General features: G+C 35.5%; 1 protein-coding gene across 6 annotated transcripts in view; it reads left to right on the top strand.

The window, feature by feature from the left end:
* SCLT1 (sodium channel and clathrin linker 1) overlaps nt 1-19,464 on the top strand; it is a 214,735-nt gene that overhangs the window by 154,938 nt on the left and 40,333 nt on the right. For 2 of the 6 annotated variants that reach the window (XM_019025993.4, XM_063705545.1), the window contains exon 19: nt 7,180-7,510. The exons of the other annotated variants lie outside the window; for them this stretch is intronic. In XM_019025993.4, coding sequence (XP_018881538.4) covers nt 7,180-7,312 — 133 coding nt within the window. In that variant the 3' untranslated portion in view covers nt 7,313-7,510. Of the gene's footprint in view, nt 1-7,179; nt 7,511-19,464 lie in introns of those variants that run through there. 6 annotated transcript variants of the gene reach the window in all.

Genomic DNA, 19,464 nt, shown 5'->3' with positions numbered 1-19,464 from the left:
ATGTATTTTACTCTTTAAAAACGTGTATTCCCTAGTTCAGTCTTTTCAGTAAACAGTAAAAACAAGACCAGTATTCAGTTGCAATGAGGTCTCCTAAAAGAAACTAGGACTCTTTGGAAAAATGATTGATTACAGATTTGGGACAGGAGAGTACAAAATAAGCCTAGAAAATACTTTGTCATCACAAAAAGCAAAGAGAAGGTATCAAGATTACTGGGGTCACATCAAAATGGCCCATGGACCAACTTAAGGTAGCTCCCCCTGGCCCGTGTGGGGACTATCTGGATATCAAAAAGAATATGTGCAATAAATTGAAACATATCAAACATTTTTTAAATTCATGACTTCAAAATGGTTTTAAGTAAAGAAAAAAAAGTCTTTGGTCACCTTTGGAAGATGCTGTAGATTCAATTCATTCTAAAAGAAAAAAATGAATAAAAGGAAAAATCAAGTGTTTATTCTACCTTTCCTTTGTTCACTGTATGTTATCAAATGCCATTTGGTCTTTTGTGCCATAATAGCCCTAGTGTGAAGCCTCCAACTTTGTTTTTCTTTCTCAAGATTGTTCTAACTGGGGTCATTTGTGGTTCCATACAAATTTTTGGATCATCTTTTCCATTTCTGTGAAAAATGTCTTTGGAATTTTGATAGGCATTACATTGAATCTGTAGCTCACTTTGAATAGTATCGACATTGTGACAATATTAATTTCTTCAGTTCATGAATACAAGATATCTTTCCAATTATTTGTGCCTTCTTAAATTTCTTTCATCAGTTTTTGGTAGTTTTCAATATAGAGATTTTTCACCTTCTTGGTTGAATTTATTCCTAGGTATTTTATTGTTTTAGTAGCTATTGTAAATGGAATTGTTTTCTTGATTTCTTTTTCAGATAGATTGCTGTTAACGTATGGAAAATGCTACTGATATTTTGTGTTTTGAACATGCAGTTTTACTGCATTTGTTTATAGCAGTTTTTTGATGAGGTCTTTAGGGTTTTATATATATTAGATCATTTCATTTGCAAACAGGGACAATTTAACATCTTCCTTTCCAATTTGATGCCTTTTATTTGTCTTGCCTAATTTGTCTGGGTAGGACTTTCAGTACCATATGGAATAGAAGTAGCAAGAATGGGCATCCTTGTCATGTTTTTGACCTTCAGAGGAAATAATTTAAATTTTTCACCATTAAGTATGATGTTAGCTGTGGATTTGTCATATATACCCTTTATTGTGTTGAGGTACTTCCCTATTTTGGGTAGGAAATATGTTTTTTAGAAAAAAATCAAAGAATGATCTCAAAAACTATAGATATTTTATATTTTAACTTAGGTTTTATACATGTATATTTTAATATATAAGGTTAAATATATTTAACCAATAAACACTCTAATTCATGCCATGAATATCTTATAAATTCAATTTTATTACTAAATCTTATTTTAAATGTTCTGTGGTTTATACTTTTTAAAAAACCTATGATGTAGGTACTCTAGAAAGGAAATTTTGTTTCAATTTTGTTTTTAATTACAGACAAATCTATTATTGTCATGAATTATTCCTCCTCAAAAGCATAAACTGAGGCAGAGATCTGGTATGGGCACAAAATGTGGGTGTTCCCACATATGGCAAATGCTAAAGATTAAAACAAAGTAGAGATGAGAAAGAAAAGGACTTGAATCAATTTAGAGGAAGATGGACAACATATCAGTGATATTAAACCAGATGGGCTATAATTGTTTTAAAAAAAAGGGATAGAAATATAATAGATTTTAGGAATAAATATAATTATCTGGCTTGAGAGTTGAAGGTAAGAAATAATCTACAGAAGACAAGATTCAAAGCTCAGCAGTGAATAACAATTTACTGGAACATACATTTGTAACCAAAAATTAATCGTAAATGGAATCATTAATGATTTCTGATTAAAATTCTGTAGGCCGGGTGCGGTGGCTCACACCTGTAATCCCAACACTTTGGGAGGCCGAGGCGGGCTGATCACGAGGTCAAGAGATCGAGACCATCCTGACTAACACAGTGAAACCCTGTCCCTACTAAAAATACAAAAAATTAGCCGGGCGTGGTGGCAGATGCCTGTAGTCCCAGCTACTTGGGAGGCAGAGGTGGGAGAATGGCGTGAACCTGGGAGGTAGAGCTTGCAGTGAGCCAAGATAGTGCCACTGCACTCCAGCCTGGGCAACAGAGTGAGACTCCCTCTCAAAATAAAATAAAATAAAATTCTGTAATAGCAAATGTTTATATAATGAAATATATCTGCATTTGTTGGCTTCTAAGAGGCAACAAATCTCGACAATAAAAGATAGTCGAATGCTGAAATCTAAGAAAGAAATACACAAAAGGCAGTTCCTTTTTAGTCATACTGTGGAATTACTATTCCCATAGAGATTATTCTGATTTGCTCTTTGCTGCTCAGTAATTTTATTATTAGCTTTATTGCTGAATTACTAATCTCTTTTTTCTGAAGCTCTCAATTTTACCCATTTGAGAAAAAAAAATTACAATTTCCAACCCCCCAAAAACCTTCTGCCTAGTTTCTATTTCTCTCTCTCTCCCCCCACCACTCAGTCCTTCCTTCCCTTATTGGCTTTTAGATGCCTATGCCTATATTTAAAGTGAAAATAGTTTCTCTTTCTCATTTCCTCTTCTTCTCTACATTTTATTACCAAGCTTATTTTATCCAGATGTTTGAATAATTTTTCTTTTACTTTCTATTTTTACGTACTCACAAGCTTCAAAGAAACAAGCCCTTCTGATCTTATCAAATTCTTTTTTTAAAGATATTCATTCCTATACTATTAATTATCTGTTGAATTCTTCACTGCACCCTCCGCAGCTTTACATCTTACCTGGTATTTGCCCTCGTTTTGTAACTGTCGATAGAACATTTACCATATGTCTTGTTATTATCTTAATTTCTACATTTCAAAACTCAATTTATATTACATTTTCCAAATTGATTTCTTCTGTAACAGTCTTTCTTCATTGATACCACTATTCCCCTAATTCCTGGATATAAAACCTTATAGCCATCTTTGACTCATTCTTTGTATTTATCTTCTTTCAGTAACCAAGTCCTATTGATTCTTCTTTTGAAACGCCTTCTATCTTTTCATTCCCACTTCCATGACTCTAGAACTGCATTAGTTACCTATTTCTATGTAACAAACTACCCCAACATTTAGTTCTTAAGGAAAACATTTATTATTTTATAATTTAATGAGTCAAGCATTTACTCATGAAATAATTGGAAGTGGCTTATCTGGGTGAATCTGTCACAAGGTCTTTCATGAAGTAGCAATCAAAGTGTCATCTGAAGACTTAATGGGAGCTGGAGGATCTGCTTCCAAGATTACTTACACCTCCGTGGATAGAAGGCCTAAGTTCCTATTTATGGCCAGGCACCTCAGTTCCTAGCCCTGTGACCTTTCCACAGAGAAGTTTGGTGTCCTCATGACTTGGCAGCTGTCTTCCCTCAGAGCAAATAATTCAAGAGAAAGCAAAAAGACATAATGCTTTTTGTGACCTAGTCTCCTAAGTCACATTTTTCTATTCATTAGAAGTGAGTTGCTAAATCCAGACTACATTAACAGTAAGGGGTTTTAGGGCCTACCTTCTGAAGACATGAATCTCCAAGAATTTCTGGACATATTTTATAACCACCATAAGACCAAATCTGCATATTTTACTTGTGTACATATTTGCTTATATTGTCCTTTCACCTCATCTTTGCATGTAAATTCCTTGATCTTGAACTTCTCAACCTCTAAAACAGTGAGAAATAGATTTCTCTTTTTAACCATCCAGTTTATGGCATTTTGTTATAACACCATGAATAGACAAAGACAACAACACAGGATAGATGCAAGTCAACTTCTCTTTTTCCCATGTTGTAGCCATTCATCCCTGAAACATTTAATGACAAGTCTCTCTTTTCCTTGCTATTATACTTTGCACTGCCCCTTTTGTCATAATTTGTGTTCATATGCGTGTGGATCTGTTTCTGACATCTCTTTTATGTTCTTTTGGTTTGTTTGCTTATCCTTGTGTCAATACCACACTGTCTTATTTATTATACCTTTGTAAGACACTTTTGAAACAACTACCAGATTTGAAAAGTGACCTGTTACCTACCTAATTACAGCCATTTCTCTTACCTTGTTCTTTTTTGTAAAAGTATCTTACTTATTCTTGGTTCTTGGCATTTCTGTATTCATATTAGAATTGTATGTCAAGTTCCTTAAATAAATTTGATGGAATTTTAATTTGAATTGTATTGACTCTATAAATAAATTTAGAACAAGCAACATAATTAAAATTTTTATAATATTAAGTCTTTCAATCTATGGACATGAAATAACTTTCCATTTGTTTAGGTCTTCTTTAATGTCTCAATAAAGTTCATTTCCTTGTAGAAATCTTACACCTTTGTCAAATTTATTTTAATTTCATTTTCTCATCATTGTTTATACACAGAAATGTGAAAGCTATTTGTTGCTGATGATACTTTCTTTAACCAGTGACCTTACTTAGGACAAAAGCTGTAGAATCTTTTGGATTTTGATCATATCCTCTATCAATATAACAGTTTTATCTCTTTCAGATAACTGTATGTTTTGTTTCTCTTTCTTGCTTATTGCACTAGCTAGGACTTCCAATGCAATGCACAGAGTAGGGATAATCAGGATTCTTATTCTTGTTCCCAATCTTCAAAGGAAAGCTTTCAATTTTCATCATTTCATATAATATTTTCTGTGTTTGGTGATAACCTCTATCACATTCAGGAAGTTTCCTTTTGTTATTACTTTACTAAGAGCTTGTATCACAAATATTAATTTTTTTTTTTCGAGATGGAGTTTTGCTCTTGTTTCCCAGGCTGGAGTGCAGTGGCGCGATCTCAGCTCACTGCAACCTCTGCCACCCGGGTTCAAGTGACTCTCCTGCCCCAGCCTCCCAAGTAGCTGGGATTACAGGCATGCACCACCACGCCTGGTTAGTTTTTGTATTTTTAGTAGAGATAGGGTTTCACCATGTTAGTCAGGCTGGTCTCAAACTCCTGACCACAGGTGATCCACCTGCCTCGGCCTCCCAAAGTGCTGGGAGCCAGCATGCGAAGCCTACAGATATTAAATTTTATAAAAGCTTTTGCTGCATTGTTTGGGGTGATTATTTGAATTTGTTCTATGTAATCTGTTAATGGGATAAATTTTATGGATTGATTTTGCTAGTGTACCAAATTTTCATTCCTGTGACAAAACCAACATGATTGTAATGCATTCTCCTTATATATGTTTCTGGATTTGATTTGTTAGAATTTTATTTAATATATTTTTATCTATGTTCATGAGAGAGATTGACTGAAATCGTTTCTTGAACTCTCAAGTTATATCAGTTATGTTAGCCTCAAAAACAAATTGGAGAGTAGCCCTTCTTTTTCTGTAATCTCATATATTTTATGGAGTATTGGAAGTGTTTATTCCTTGAATATTTGATAGAATTCTCCAGTGAAATCACTTGGCCTGGAATTTTGTTGTTGTTGTTGTTGTTGGGTTTTTGTAGGAGTATTTTTTTATTGTTGAGTCAATCAAAATTTCTTGAACAGTGATAGAATTCTTCAGATTTTATATTTCTTCATTGACATAGTTTTGGTAAATTATATTTTTATAGAAATATGTCAATTTCTTCTAAATTTTTAGTATTTTTGGATATGTTTTTCATATTATTGTCCATTTAATGTCTGCAGCATCTGTAATACTTCCTTTTGCATTCCTGATATTATTATACCGTGTCTCTTTTTTCTTTATCACTCTTATCAGAGTTTCTCAATTGTTTTACTCTTTATAAATAACCTTTGATTTTTAATCTTTTCTATTTTGTGTTTATTACATAATTTTATTACTTTCTGCTCTTTGTTACCCCTCTCCTTTCTTTCATGTTGCTGTTCTTTTTTCTGACTTCTTGAAATAGAAGCATGGCTCAAATTTTCACCTAATGCATGCATTCTTCAATGTTATAAATTTTTCCCTATGTCTTGACATAGCTTTAGTATACATTTTGATATATATAGTACTATTATTTAGTTCAAATTATTTTCCTTTTTTTTTTTCTGAGACAGGTTCTCACTCTTTCACACAGGCTGAAATGCAGTGGCACAATCTCGGCTCACTGCAATCTCCACCTCCCAGGTTCAAGCAGTTTTCCTGCCTCAACCTCCCAAGTAGCTAGGACCACAGATGCCCACCACCACAGCTGGCTAAGTTTTGTGTTTTTTGTAGAGACAGGGTTTCATTATGTTGCCCAGTCTGGTCTTGAACTCCTGGACTTAAGAAACTGATCCTCCTGCCTTGGCCTCCCAAAATGCTGAGATTATAGGAGTAATGTTAATTACTCCCATTGGATCCAATGGGAGTAATTGGCCTCAAATTATTTTCTAATATTTATTATCTTTTTTAATCTACATGTTATGTATAAGTACGTTTTCATATAAATTCTAAAGTTCTTAAACATATGCAGTCATTTTAGTTATTTTTTTCTTAATTGTTTCTATGTTTCATAGATTTAGAAACAGTAGATAGCTCAGTTTCAGGCCATTTCATTCACTGATATTTAGTGTAATTCAAAATATACTGGGATTTGTTTTTATTGTATTATTTAGTACTGTCTATTTCTGACATCTTTGCTTTATTCCTTTTTTCTTTCTCATGTTTTTAATTCATTTGGTTTTTTTTAATCATTCTACTTTTTTCCCCAATATTTGGAAATTAATTACTCATATTCTTTTGGTAACTACCCTACATGTTATACCACACATACTTAGGAAGTCTGAAGTTAATCAAAGCTTTTATTCTCCTCCCAGAAAACTCAAGAACCTTGAAACATATTAGCACCATTAATTTCTCTTACCCAGCTTATATATTATTGTTGATAGGTTAATTACTATTCATTTAGTAAAAAATATATTACTGTTACGAACTATATATGAACAGTAATAAATGTAAAGCAAAGTAATAAATATATATGAACAGTAATATATTTATTGTATATTACTGAATGAGATACTAGAAGCAATGTAGAATAAAGTAATAAATATATATGAACAATACTGTTCTCATACATTCCATCTGGGACTACTTTCCTTATGTCTGAATTATGTCTTTCAGAAGTTCCTTTGGTAAAGATCTACTGGTGATGAATTCTCAACTGCTGCTCATAATATATATTTACTTTTTGTTTATTCTTGAAAGATATTTTTGCTGGGTATGGAATTCCAAGTTTACAGGTATTTTCTTCTAGAACATTAAAGATAACATCTTTGGGAGCTGTGAACTGACAAAACATCAAGAGTTTACGCAGTGATAAGAGACATGAGAGTTCCAGTCGGCCAGAGTGGAACATCCTTGTTGAACACCCAGAGTATACAATAAAGATTTCAGGATCACTTTATCCTATTGTTAAAACTAAACTAGCCTAGAGTAAAAAGAATTGAAAATCTGTCTTGAAAAAGCTAAAAACAAGCTTCAAAATGAACAAGCTGGTCCTCAAGTAACTTAATTACCTGCTAGAACAAATCCAACAAAATAGATAAACAAAAGCAGGAAAATGGTACCCATAACCAGAAAAAAAGAAAAACAAAAACTAGTGCATCAAAACACACCCAGAAATGAGAGGGGATACAATTATTATTTTTTTAATTTTTATTAATTAATTAAAATTATTAAAACATGAGAACTTTAAACCAGCCATTGTAAATATTCTTAGTGATTTAAAGGAACACATGAAGATGATAAGGAGAGAAGTGAAGATGCAAAAAAGGAACCAATGGAAACCTGTGGATGAAAAATATTAGAGAATTTTAAAACTCACAAAATGGGATTAACAGCAGATCATACACTGCACAAGAAAAGATCAGAGAACTTGAAGAGAGCGAAAGAAACCATCCAAAAATGAAACATAGTGAGAAAAAAAGACCAAAGAAAAATTATGCACAGAGAGCCTCAGAGACTTTAGGGACAATATCAAGCAGTATAAAATACATACAACTGTAGTCCCAGGAGGGCAGGGATGGGAGTGTGGGAGTGTTTTAAGAAATAATGGGCCAGACACCGTGGCTGACGCCTGTAATCCTAGCACTTTGGGAGGCCAAGGCAGGTGGATCACTTGAGGTCAGGAGTTCGAGACCAGCCTGGCCAACATGGTGAAACCCCATCTCTACTAAAAATACAAAAATTAGCCGGGAGTGGTGGCACATGCCTGTAATCTCAGCTACTTGGGAGGCTGAGGCAGGAGGCAGAGGTTGCAGTGAGCCAAGATCATGCCACTGCACTCCGGCCTGGATGACAGAGTGAGACTCCAGCTCCAAAAAATAAAAGAACTAACGGCCAAATTTTTTCCAAACTTGATGAAAACGCTTTGTGTAGTTATCTACTACTGCATAACAAATTGCTCCAAAATTTAGTGACTTAAAACAGCGAACATTTATTTTCTCACGGTTTTTGAGGATTAGGAATCTAGACATGTCTGAATCAGAATGCCTCTGACTCAGGGTTTCTCATAAAGTTGCAATCAACGCGTTGACTAAAGCTGCATTATCTCAGAGCTTGACCAGGAAAGGATCTGCTCCCAAGCTCACTCTGTAGCTGTTGGCAGGCCTCGGGTCTTAACTGGCATTGGCAGGAGACATCAGTTCCTTGCGTTGTTGGTCTCTTTATGGGTCTAAAATGTGGTAGCTTGCTTCCCTCAGAGTGAGGAGAGAGGAGTGAGGGAGAAAGGGAAGGAAGTTGAAAGAGAGAAAGTAAAACAAAAGTCAAGATCTTTGTTTAAGCTAATCTTGAAAGTGACATCATATCACGTTAACCATATTCTATCAATTAAAAGTGAGTCCCTGGGTAGAGCCCACATAGGTGAGACTTCATAAGGACCTCATAAGGTAGGGATCATTGAGGTTCGTTTCAGAGCTTACGTGCCACACCATTACATCACACCATACACAAAAATAACCTGAAATGAATCATAGACCTAAGCGTAAAAAAGGAAAACAATAAAATATCTAAAAGAAAATCTTATGATAAGCAAAAATTTCTTCCAAGACACAATAATAAAGTACAAAAAATTTGATAAAGTGGACTATATTAAATTAAAAGCTTCTGGCCAGGAGCAGTGGCTCATGCCTGTAATCCCAACACTTTTAGAGGTCAAGGTGGGCAGATCAACTTGAGGCTAGGAGTTCAAAACCACTCTGGCTAACAAGATGAAACCCCTGTCTCTACTAAAAATACAAAAAATTAGCCAGGTATAGTGGCGCACACTTGTAATCCCAGCTACTCAGGAAGCTGAAGAGCGAGAATTGCTTGAGCCTGGGAGGTGGTGAGCCAAGATTGTGCTACTGCACTCCAGCCTGCACCACAGAGCAAGACTCTGTCTCAAATATAAATAAATAATAAAAAATAAAAATAAATAAAATTTTAAAAACGTCTGCTTTTCAAAAGCCACCATTAAGAAAATGAAAAAAGACTGTGAGAAAAAAAATTGCAATTAGTATATCTGACAAAGTACTTGATTTTTTTTTAATCTTACAACTCAGTAATAATAGACAATTTTACTACAAAGTTAAATGTATACTCATCATACAGACATGCAGTTTTACTCACATATGTTACCCAAGAGAAATGAAAACACATCCACACAGAGAACAACCTGGGTAACAGAGTGAGACCTCGTCTCTACAAAATAAAAAATAATAAAATTAACCAGGCACGGCAGTGCATGCCTAAAGTCCCAGATACTTGGGAAGCTGAGGTAGGAGGAACACCTGAGCCTGGGAGTTTGCAGCTGTGAACCCTGATCATGCCACTGCACTCCAGCCTGGGCAACAGACCAAGACTCTTTCCAAAAATAAAACCAAAATATATCGACACAAGAAACCTGTACACAAATGTTTATAGATATTTTATTTATAATGGCTGAAAATGAGAACCCAAATGTACATCACCAGGTGCATGGATAAACACTCAGAAATAAAAAGGAACAAACCACTGATACACTCAACAACATGGATGAATCTCAAAAAGGAGATTGAAAAAAAAAAGACATAGAAGACTATATACTGTGTGATCCCATATGTGTGAAATTCTAGAGAAGGCAATTCTAATTTATAATGATAAAACAGTTTGGATGCCTAGGACTGGGATTTGAGGGGTGGGGCAGTGACTGCAAAAGGGAAGAGGGAACTTTTTAGGGCGATGGACCTATTCTGTATTTTTTTTTTTTTTTAATTTGAGATGGAGTCTCACTCTGTCACCCAGGCTGGAGTGCAGTGGCACGATCTTGGTTCACTGCAACCTCTGCCTCATGGGTTCAAGCGATTCTTCTGCCACAGCCTCCCGAGTAGCTGGGATACAGGCATGTGCCACCACGCCCAGCTAAATTTTGTATTTTTAGTAGAGACGGGGTTTCACCATATTGGCGAGGCTGGTCTCAAACTCCTGACCTCAAGTGATCCACCCGCCTCGGCCTCCCAAAGTGCTGGGATTACAGATGTGAGCCACCGCATGTGGCTTATTCTGTATCTTAATTGCAGTGGTAGTTACATGAGTGTATGCTTTTGTCAGAGCTCACCAAACTCTACACTCAAAATGGCTGCACCTTATTTCCCACAATTATATCCCAATGAGGTTGATTTTAAAACCAAAATAAATATTGCCTTTGCATGATTCACTGTCTCCTGTCCTCCTGAGATTCTGATCAAAGGTATTTTAAACTTTTATATTGCATTTATTTGTCTCTCACCCTCTTTATTTTTCATCTTTTTTCATTGTGCTGTAGTCACACAGTCTCTTCTGATCTGTTATTTTACAAATTATCTTTTTTAATGTTCAATTTGCTGTTGTATATTCTCAAGGGGTTGGTTGGTTGGTTTGTTAACTATTACTTTAGGTTCATGGGTACGTGAGCAGGTTTGTTGTGTAGGGAAGTTGCATGTCACAAGGGTTTGGTATACCTATTATTTTGTTACACAGACAATAAGCATAGTACTTGATAGTTTTCTGATCATCTCCCTACTCCCACCCTTCATCCTCAAGTAGGTGTCTGCTGTTTCCTTCTTTGTGTCCATGTATACTCAATATTTAGCTCTCACTTGTAAGTGAGAACATGCAGTATTTGTTTTTCTTTTCCTGCGTTAGTTCACTTAGGACTGTGGCCTCCAACTCCATCCATGTTGCTGCAAAGGACATAATCTCATTCTTTTTTATGGCTGCTTTGTATTCCATGGGGTATATATACCACATTTTTTTTCTCCAGTCTACCATCGATGGGCATTTAAGTTGATTTCATGATTTTGCTCTTGTGAATAGTGCCACAATGAATCTACACAAGCATGCATCTTTGTGGTGAAAACAACTTATATTCCTTGGGGCATATACCTAATAATGGGAATGCTGGGTTGAATGGTATACTTCTGTTTTAAGTTCTTTGAGAAATCTCCTAACTGCTTTCCACAGTGGCTGAACTAGTTTCCATTTTCACCAGCAGTGGATAGGCATTCCGTTTTCTCCACAACCTTGCCAGCATCTGTTATATTTCTGACTTTTTAATAATATCAATTCTGATGTGGGTGAGACAGTATCTCATTGTGGTTTTGATTTGCATTTCTCTAATGATCAGTGATGTTGGGCATTTTTTCATATGCTTGTTGGCCGCACGTATGTTTTCTTTTGAAAGTGTCTGTTCATGTCCTTTGCCCACTTTATAATGGAGTTGTTTGTTTTTTTCTTATAAATTTGTTTAACTATCTTGTAGATTCTGGATATTAGACTTTTATAGCATGAATAGTTTGCCAATATTCTCTCCCATTCTGTAGATTGTCTATTTACTCTATTGATATTTTCTTTTGCTGTGCAGAAGCTGTTTAGTTTAATTAGGTCCCACATGTCAACTTTTATTTTTGTTGCAATTGGTCTTGGAGTCTTCATCATAAAATCTTTGCCAGGGCCTATGTCCAGATGGTATTCCCTAGGTTATCTTTCTGGGTTTTTGTAGTTTTAGGTTTTACATTTAATTTTCTAATCAACCTTAAGAAGATTTGTGTATATGATATTAGGGGTCCACCTTCAGTCTTCCACATATGGACAGTTATCTCAGCACCATTTATTGAATAGGGAGTTCTTTCCCCATTACTTGTTTTTGTCTACTTTGTCAAAGATCAAATGATTGTAGGCGTGTGACTTTATTTCTGGGCTGTCTATTCTGTTCCATTGGTCTATGTGTCTTATTTTTTACCAGTACCATGCTGTTTTGGTTGCTGTGGCCTTGTAGTATAGTTTTACGTTCGTTAACATGGTGCCTCCAGCTTTGTTCTTTTTGCTTAGAATTGCCTTGGCTATTCGATCTCTTTTTTGGTTCCATATGAATTTTTAAATAGTTTTTTTTTGTCTAATTCTGTGAAGAATGTCATTGGTAGTTTGATAGGAATAGCATTGAATCTGTAAATTGCTTTGGGCAATATGACCATTTTAACAATATTGATTCTTCGTATCTATAGCGTGGAATGTTTTTTCATTCATTTGTATCATCCCGAATTTCTTTGAGCAGTGTTTTGTTACTCTCATTGTAGAGATCTTTCCCCTCCCTGGTTAGCTATATTCCTATTTTATTCTTTTTGTGGCTTTTGTGAATGGGATTGTGTTCTTGATTTGGGTCTCAGCTTAGATGTCACTGATGTATAGAAATGCAATGGATTTTGGTACATTAATTTTGTATCCTGAAACTGCTGAAGTTGTCAGATCTAGGAGCTTGTGGGCAGAGACTAATGGGTTTTCTAGGTCTAGAATTATATCATCCATAAACAGAGATAGTTTGACTTCCTCTCTACCTATTTGGATGCCTTTTACTTCTTTCTTTTGCCTCATTGCTCTGCCTAGGATTCCAGTACTATGTTGAATAGGGGTAGTGAGAGTGGGCATCCTTGTCTTGTTCCAGTTATCAGGGGGAATGCTTCCAGCTTTTGCCCATTCATTACAATGTTATCTGTGGGTCTATCATATATGGCTTTTATCATTTTGAGATATGTTCATTCAATGCCTAGTTTGTTGAGGGTTTTTAACATGAGGGGATATTGAATTTTATTAAAAGCCTTTTCTAGGCTGGGCACAGTGGCTTACGCCCAGCACTTTAGGAGGCCAAGGCAGGCAGATCACTTGAGGCTAGGACTTCAAGACCAGCCTGGCCAACATGGCAAAACCCCATCTCTACTAAAAATACAAAAATTAGCTGGGCGTGGTGGCGTGTGCCTGTAATTCCAGCTATTGGGGAGGCTGATGTATGAGAATCATTTGAACCTGGGAGGCCAAGGTTTCACTTAGCCGATATTGTGCCACTGCACTCCAGCCCAGATGACAGAGGATCTGCATCTGTTAAGATGATAATGTGATTTTTGTTTTTAGTTCTGTTTATGTGGTGAATCACATTTCTTGATTTGTGTATGTTGAACCAACCTTGCATCCCAGGAATAAAGCTTACTTGATTGTGGCGGATTGTCTTTTTGATGTGCTGCTGGATTCAATTTGCTAGTATTTGTTGAGGATTTGTGCATCTATGATCATCAGGAATATTGGCCTGAAGATTTCTTTTTTTCTTGTGTCTTTGCCAGATTTTGATATCAGGATGATTATGGCCTCATAGAATGAGTTAAAGAGAAGTCCCTTCTCCTCAATTTTTTGGAGTAGTCCCAGTAGGAATGGTATCAGCTCTTCTCTATACATCTGGTAGAATTTGGCTGTGAATCCTTCTGACCTTGGGATTTTTCTGGTTGATAGACTTTTATTATTGATTCAGTTTCTGAACTCACTATTGGTTTGTTCAGGGATTGAATTTCTTCCTAGTTCAATATTGGAAGGTTGTATGTTTCTAAGAATTTATCCATTTCTAGGTTTTCTGGTTTGTGTGCATAGAGATGTTCATAGTAGTCTCTGAGGTTATTTTTTTTTTGTATTTCTGTGGGGTTAATAGTAATATCCCCTTGTCATTATGATTATTTATTTGGATCTTCTCTTTTTCTTTATTAGTCTAGCTGGTGGTCTATCAATCTTATTTATTCTTTCAAAAACCAACTTCTGGATTTGTTGATCTTTAGTATGGTTTTTTGCATCTCTATTTCCTTCAGTTCAACTCTGATTTTTGTTATTTATTGTCTTCTGCTAGCTCTGGGGTTGGTTTGCCCTTGTTCCTCTAGGTGTGATGTTAAGTTGTTAATTTGAGGTCTTTCTAACTTTTTGAGGGCGTTTAGCACTATAAACTTCTGCTTAACACTACTTTAGCTGTGTCCCCAAGATTCTGGTATGTTGTATCTTAGTTCTCATTAGTTTCAAATAATTTATTGGTTTCTGCCTTAGTTTTATAGTTTCCCCAAAAGTCATTCAGGAGCAGGTTGTTTAATTTCCGTTAATCATATGATTATGAGCAATTTCCTTAGTATTGATTTTTATTTTTATTGCACTGTGGTCCAAGAGTGTGTTTAGTATGATTTTTTTTTAATTTGCTGAGGATTGTTTTGCAGCTGATTGTGGTCAATTTTAGAGTATGTGCCATGTGCAGATGAGAAGAATGTATATTCTGTTTGTTTTGGGTGGAGAGGTCTATAAATATCTGTTAGGCCAATTTGGTCAAATGTCCTGTGCAGATCCTGAATATCTGCTAGTTTTCTGATTTGATCATCTGCCTAATACTGTCAGTGGCGTGTTGAAATCTCCCACTATTATTGTGTGCTTATCTAAGTCTCTTTGTAGGTCTCTAAGAATTTGCCTTATGAACCTGGGTGCTCCTGTGCTAGATGCATATATATTTAGGATAGTTAGGTCTTCTTGTTGAATTGAACCTTTTACCATTATGTAATGTTATTCTTTGTCTTTTTTGATCATTATGGGTTTAAAGACTGTTTTGTCTGAAATTAGAATAGCAATCCCTGCTTTGTTCTGTTTTCCATTTGGTTTTTCTCTTTTCCTTTATTTTGAGCCTACGGGTATCTTTGCATGTGAGATGGGTTCCTTGTAGATCACATACAGTTGAGTCTTGCTTCTTCATCCAACTTGCCACTCTGTGCCCTTTAATTTGGAGCATTTAGCCTATTTACATTCAAGGTTAATATTGGTATGTGGAGGTTTGATCCTAGATCATACATTTGGTCTCTTTACATAATCCTATATTTCTCAGAAGCTTTATTCATTCTTCTCTGTTGTTTCTTCTTTGTTTTTATCTGAGTTATTTCAGAGAAACCAGTCTTCAAACTCAGATTCTTTCCTCAGGTTGGTTGATTGCACTGTTAATACTTGTGATTGATTGTATTATGAAATTCTTGAAGTGAGTTTTCCAGCTCTATCAGTTCAGTTTGTTCCTTTCTTAGAATGATCATTTTGTGTTTTATGTCCTGTACCATTTTATTGTATTCCTTAGTTTCAAAGTTTGTTTCTGACCACTCCAATATCTGTCATCAGACAGATCTGTTTCTTTTGGTTCCTAAGCATCTTATCTGGTTTCTCTATCTATTTATTAGTAATTGCCATTGAAAATTTTTGTTATAAAGCTTCCATAGAGAATCTTTGCCTTTGCCTCTTCTGGGTGCCTGAGAGCACTACTGGGTGTGAGAACTTCAACTAAGGGTGGGGTTTCTGGGCTTTGTTAATTTTGAGGTATATCTGTGGTCTGTGGCCACAGAAGAATACGTTTTTTCTTCTGCTTTGTTCATAACCAAAGTAGCTTCCCTGTAGTCCTGTGACTTTGAGAGAAGTGGCATGCATTCAGATATGGTTCACCTTAACCTTGAAGGGATGCTCTTTTGGGATGCCAGATCAACGATGGAGAGGATCTCTCCACCACACCCCTTTCTCTCAGTGGTAACAGGGTCAGATCCCAAGTGTGCAGTATTGTAAATGCCATCCAGGAAAGAGGAAGTATTGGTGCTCCAAGATTCTGTTAGCTTTTCTCATTATAAGCTTTCATTCAGAAATTGTCTTGGAACATTTTCACTCTATTTTCCTCTGTTTAATGCTTTTACAGAGTTGTGGAGTTTTTACTGAATTGATTAATCTGAATAATTTAGTATACCTTTACTAGATCCAAACATATATTCTTTAGAAGTATCCCACCTCACTTAGCACAGTAATCGAGAGCTTGGCTTCCAATAATTTTTGTCCCATACAGAGTTTACATATGTCTGTGGTCAATTACAGCATCCTGGAAATTGAAATGGACTGTGGCTATAAAATAAATTATCAGAACTGTAGCTGGGGATTAGTATCAGGATCATTAAAACCAATGTGGCACTTAAATAATACATAATAATTAAGAAACAGTAGTTGATCTTAATATCATTTCTTGACTAAAATCAATATGTTGTGTACCATTATATTTTAACTATATTACTTTGTATGAGATGGTGAGGCCAGATGCAGATCAAGAGAGAGAAAATGGAAAGAGTTTTACAGTTTGTTATGCTCACAGTTCCCTGGGCAAACACAGCACACCACACAGGACCACTCAGGAAGCACTGGGGTCAGTCACGAGGTAGAAGGTGAAGGGAGCAACTGTGAGCACACATTTTATTGTGGTTTTTACAGAAAGGAACAGGTGACGCCATGGTGAACAAGTTTTAGATTGGCTGATGTGAACAAGTTCAGTGGGCTCCACGGCGTAGTGGCTGTTTCTGGTTTGGTTGGTTGGTTTGTTGGTTTTTTCTGGTTCCTGGCCCTAGAGTGATTACGGCAGATGTAGTGGCCCAGAATGTGAGAGCCCAATAAGGGAAGTGGTTGGAGTTGTACACTCAGCTTCTCAAAACAGGAACTGACCAGCCTCTTTGCCAGGGTCTCAGAACTAAGTCAAGACATTTAAGTCTTGACAAGTCAGAACTAAGTCAAGACATATAACTATACTATACCTTGAAGCAACTTATAGTATAGGATCCTAAGCCTATAATACAAGGACACAGTGCTCTAATGGACCAAAAGTGCCTAACTTTGATTTATTTTTACACTGTGTTGAAACGGTAGATGAAAAAGTAAGGGTCTGTTGCATTGGCTGAAATCTTCAAAACATCTTGAAAAAATGTACCGTAATTTTTAACTATGTTTCTTCCTTAATGATGGACTGCCTGTGCTGAGGATGTCCTGTAAAGACTTTAAGTCTTTTAGCTTTTTCGTCAGTCAGTATGCTTTGGTGATTAGAAACTGTGAATCTACTCAGAGAAAGCTTCTGCCACTTGGCAGATGTTTTGGGTCAAGTATAAGAGAAAGGCAGTGCTACTCCTTTATTGGTTTCATTACATTTGATTTTCCCATTGTTTTCAGAACAAAAAAAAGTAACAAATCAATTTGGTTTAATGTCATTTTTGTATTAAAAATAACATGTAGACTATTAAAATGATATATATTAACTGCAATAATAGAAGCTCATTAATATTTTATATACTTGCTTTAACATATTCATACACTTACCTGAAAATACCCAAATCTGCTCTGATTCAGAATTTTAGTACCCCTGTAAAAGTGTTCAGCAGTATTATTAGCATCTTGGCTGTCCATCTTTTCACTCTATCAAGTTCAGAATTATACCTTGCAATTTAAAATGTCTAATACTTCAGTCTGCAGATGTATACAAATGGATCCAGAAACAAAAGCAGATCCCTTAAAACTCATTTTAATTTATATAACAACTGAGTGACCATTCTTTTCCAAGCATTCTGCTAAATGCTAGAAACACAAGATGAATAAGGCTTTGCCACTAAGAACTTATTCTGTCCCATTGCCTATCTTTGTTTCTCCTAGCATTCATCACTGTCAGTAATTATGTTTTATACTTGTTTCTTTACATGTTTTAAAATAGTCTGTCTTTCCTATGGGACTATCAGCTCCATAAAGTTTGTTTTATTCCTCACTGTATCCCTAGCTCTTAAAAGAGTGTCCAGCACTGGTAGATATCCAGAACATATTTGTTGAATGAACGAATGAATGAATGAATGAAAGCTAGTGAATTTTATCAATTATTGTTTCTTTTCTAGGCCAAACTCTTCCAGTTTTGATCCTTTCTGGTCAAAGTAGAATTTCAGCTTTTTGAAATGCATTTGAACTTTTAAAACATGATATAATGTGCACCCAGTATTTAACAGACCTAAGAAACTTGAATTCCCATAATTTTACCACTGCTGTATAATGAAACTTGTTTCTCATCTTACAAACTTGAAAATGCTATTGATTCTAAGAATTATTATGAAGACTGTTGATAATAAAGGAATACATAGTCCTGAACATAAGCACTAGGATTAATTGGGTGAAATCGTTTTTAAAAATCAGTATTGCTAATAATTAAGGTCATACTTCCAGAGGAGAAATATTGCACAAAACATTGCAGCTAGGATTATTCAATTTTTTGAACTCCTATTCTGAAATCTAGAAAAGTACACGTTGGCCATATAACACAGACCTCTGTGAACTGGGCATGTATGTCCACAGGCACCAGACCACTAGAAATTATTGGCAGAGTATTTGTTGAATGGGTATCTATATATGAACATAACTATTTGGTTAAGCATAACAGTCCGTAGTATAGTGTTGGGCACTTGATAATGATTCTTTAAATGTTTATAGGTAATTTATTTAAGAATTATTGAAATGTGATTTTTAAAGGAGTGTGCTAGCCAGCAGTGCAACACCAAAGAAGAATCCTTTCAACCTGAATTCTAGTATGCCGTGCCCCTTTATGAGCAAGCAGAGTAGCCCATATATGACTAACTTAAAGGAGTTTACTAGAATGAGTTGTGTCAAAAAACCTCATCAATCTTGCTACTTGTTATCACACCATCATAGCTTAATTCATTTGAATACTGAAAATTATTTGTTTGTGTGGGCTTTTTGGCATTGATTTTAACTAAAATTCAAATACTGTAGAAGAAACTATAGTTTCCAATAACCATGATCTTGAAAACAACCTAAATGTGGTCCATAGAATGACCTAAATGTGGTCCATAGATTGCCCCTCTCTCTGTATCCCCTTTTGTGCACCTCTATAGTCAGCTTTCAGATATGTTTGATTCTTTCTCTTCTTTCTCCTTAATGTTTTCAAATCTATTTGCCTTCATCCCCGCTACTCCTATCTTAGATCAGATCACCATCATCTCTTACCTCTCTTACAAACTCTTCATTTATCCCTGGACTGCTGCAACAGCTTTTAGATCTGGCTTTTACATGTATGTCCAATCTCATTTCTCATCACTTCATATTTTTTATTACTCTATTTAAGATTTTAGAGAAACATCTATCACATTAAGGATTTTTTATTACAATAAAAGATAATATTACTAGTTTCTTTTCTTTTTTTTTTTTTTTTTTTTTTTTTTTTGAGATGGAGTTTCACTCTGTCGCCCAGGCTGGAGTGTAGTGGCTATCTCGGTTCACTACAATCTC

The sequence above is a fragment of the Gorilla gorilla genome, chromosome 3, assembly GCF_029281585.2.
Source record: "Gorilla gorilla gorilla isolate KB3781 chromosome 3, NHGRI_mGorGor1-v2.1_pri, whole genome shotgun sequence".
NCBI lineage: Eukaryota > Metazoa > Chordata > Mammalia > Primates > Hominidae > Gorilla > Gorilla gorilla.
Note: the sequence above shows the minus strand (reverse complement) of the source record. Positions and strands in the feature narration are given on the sequence as shown.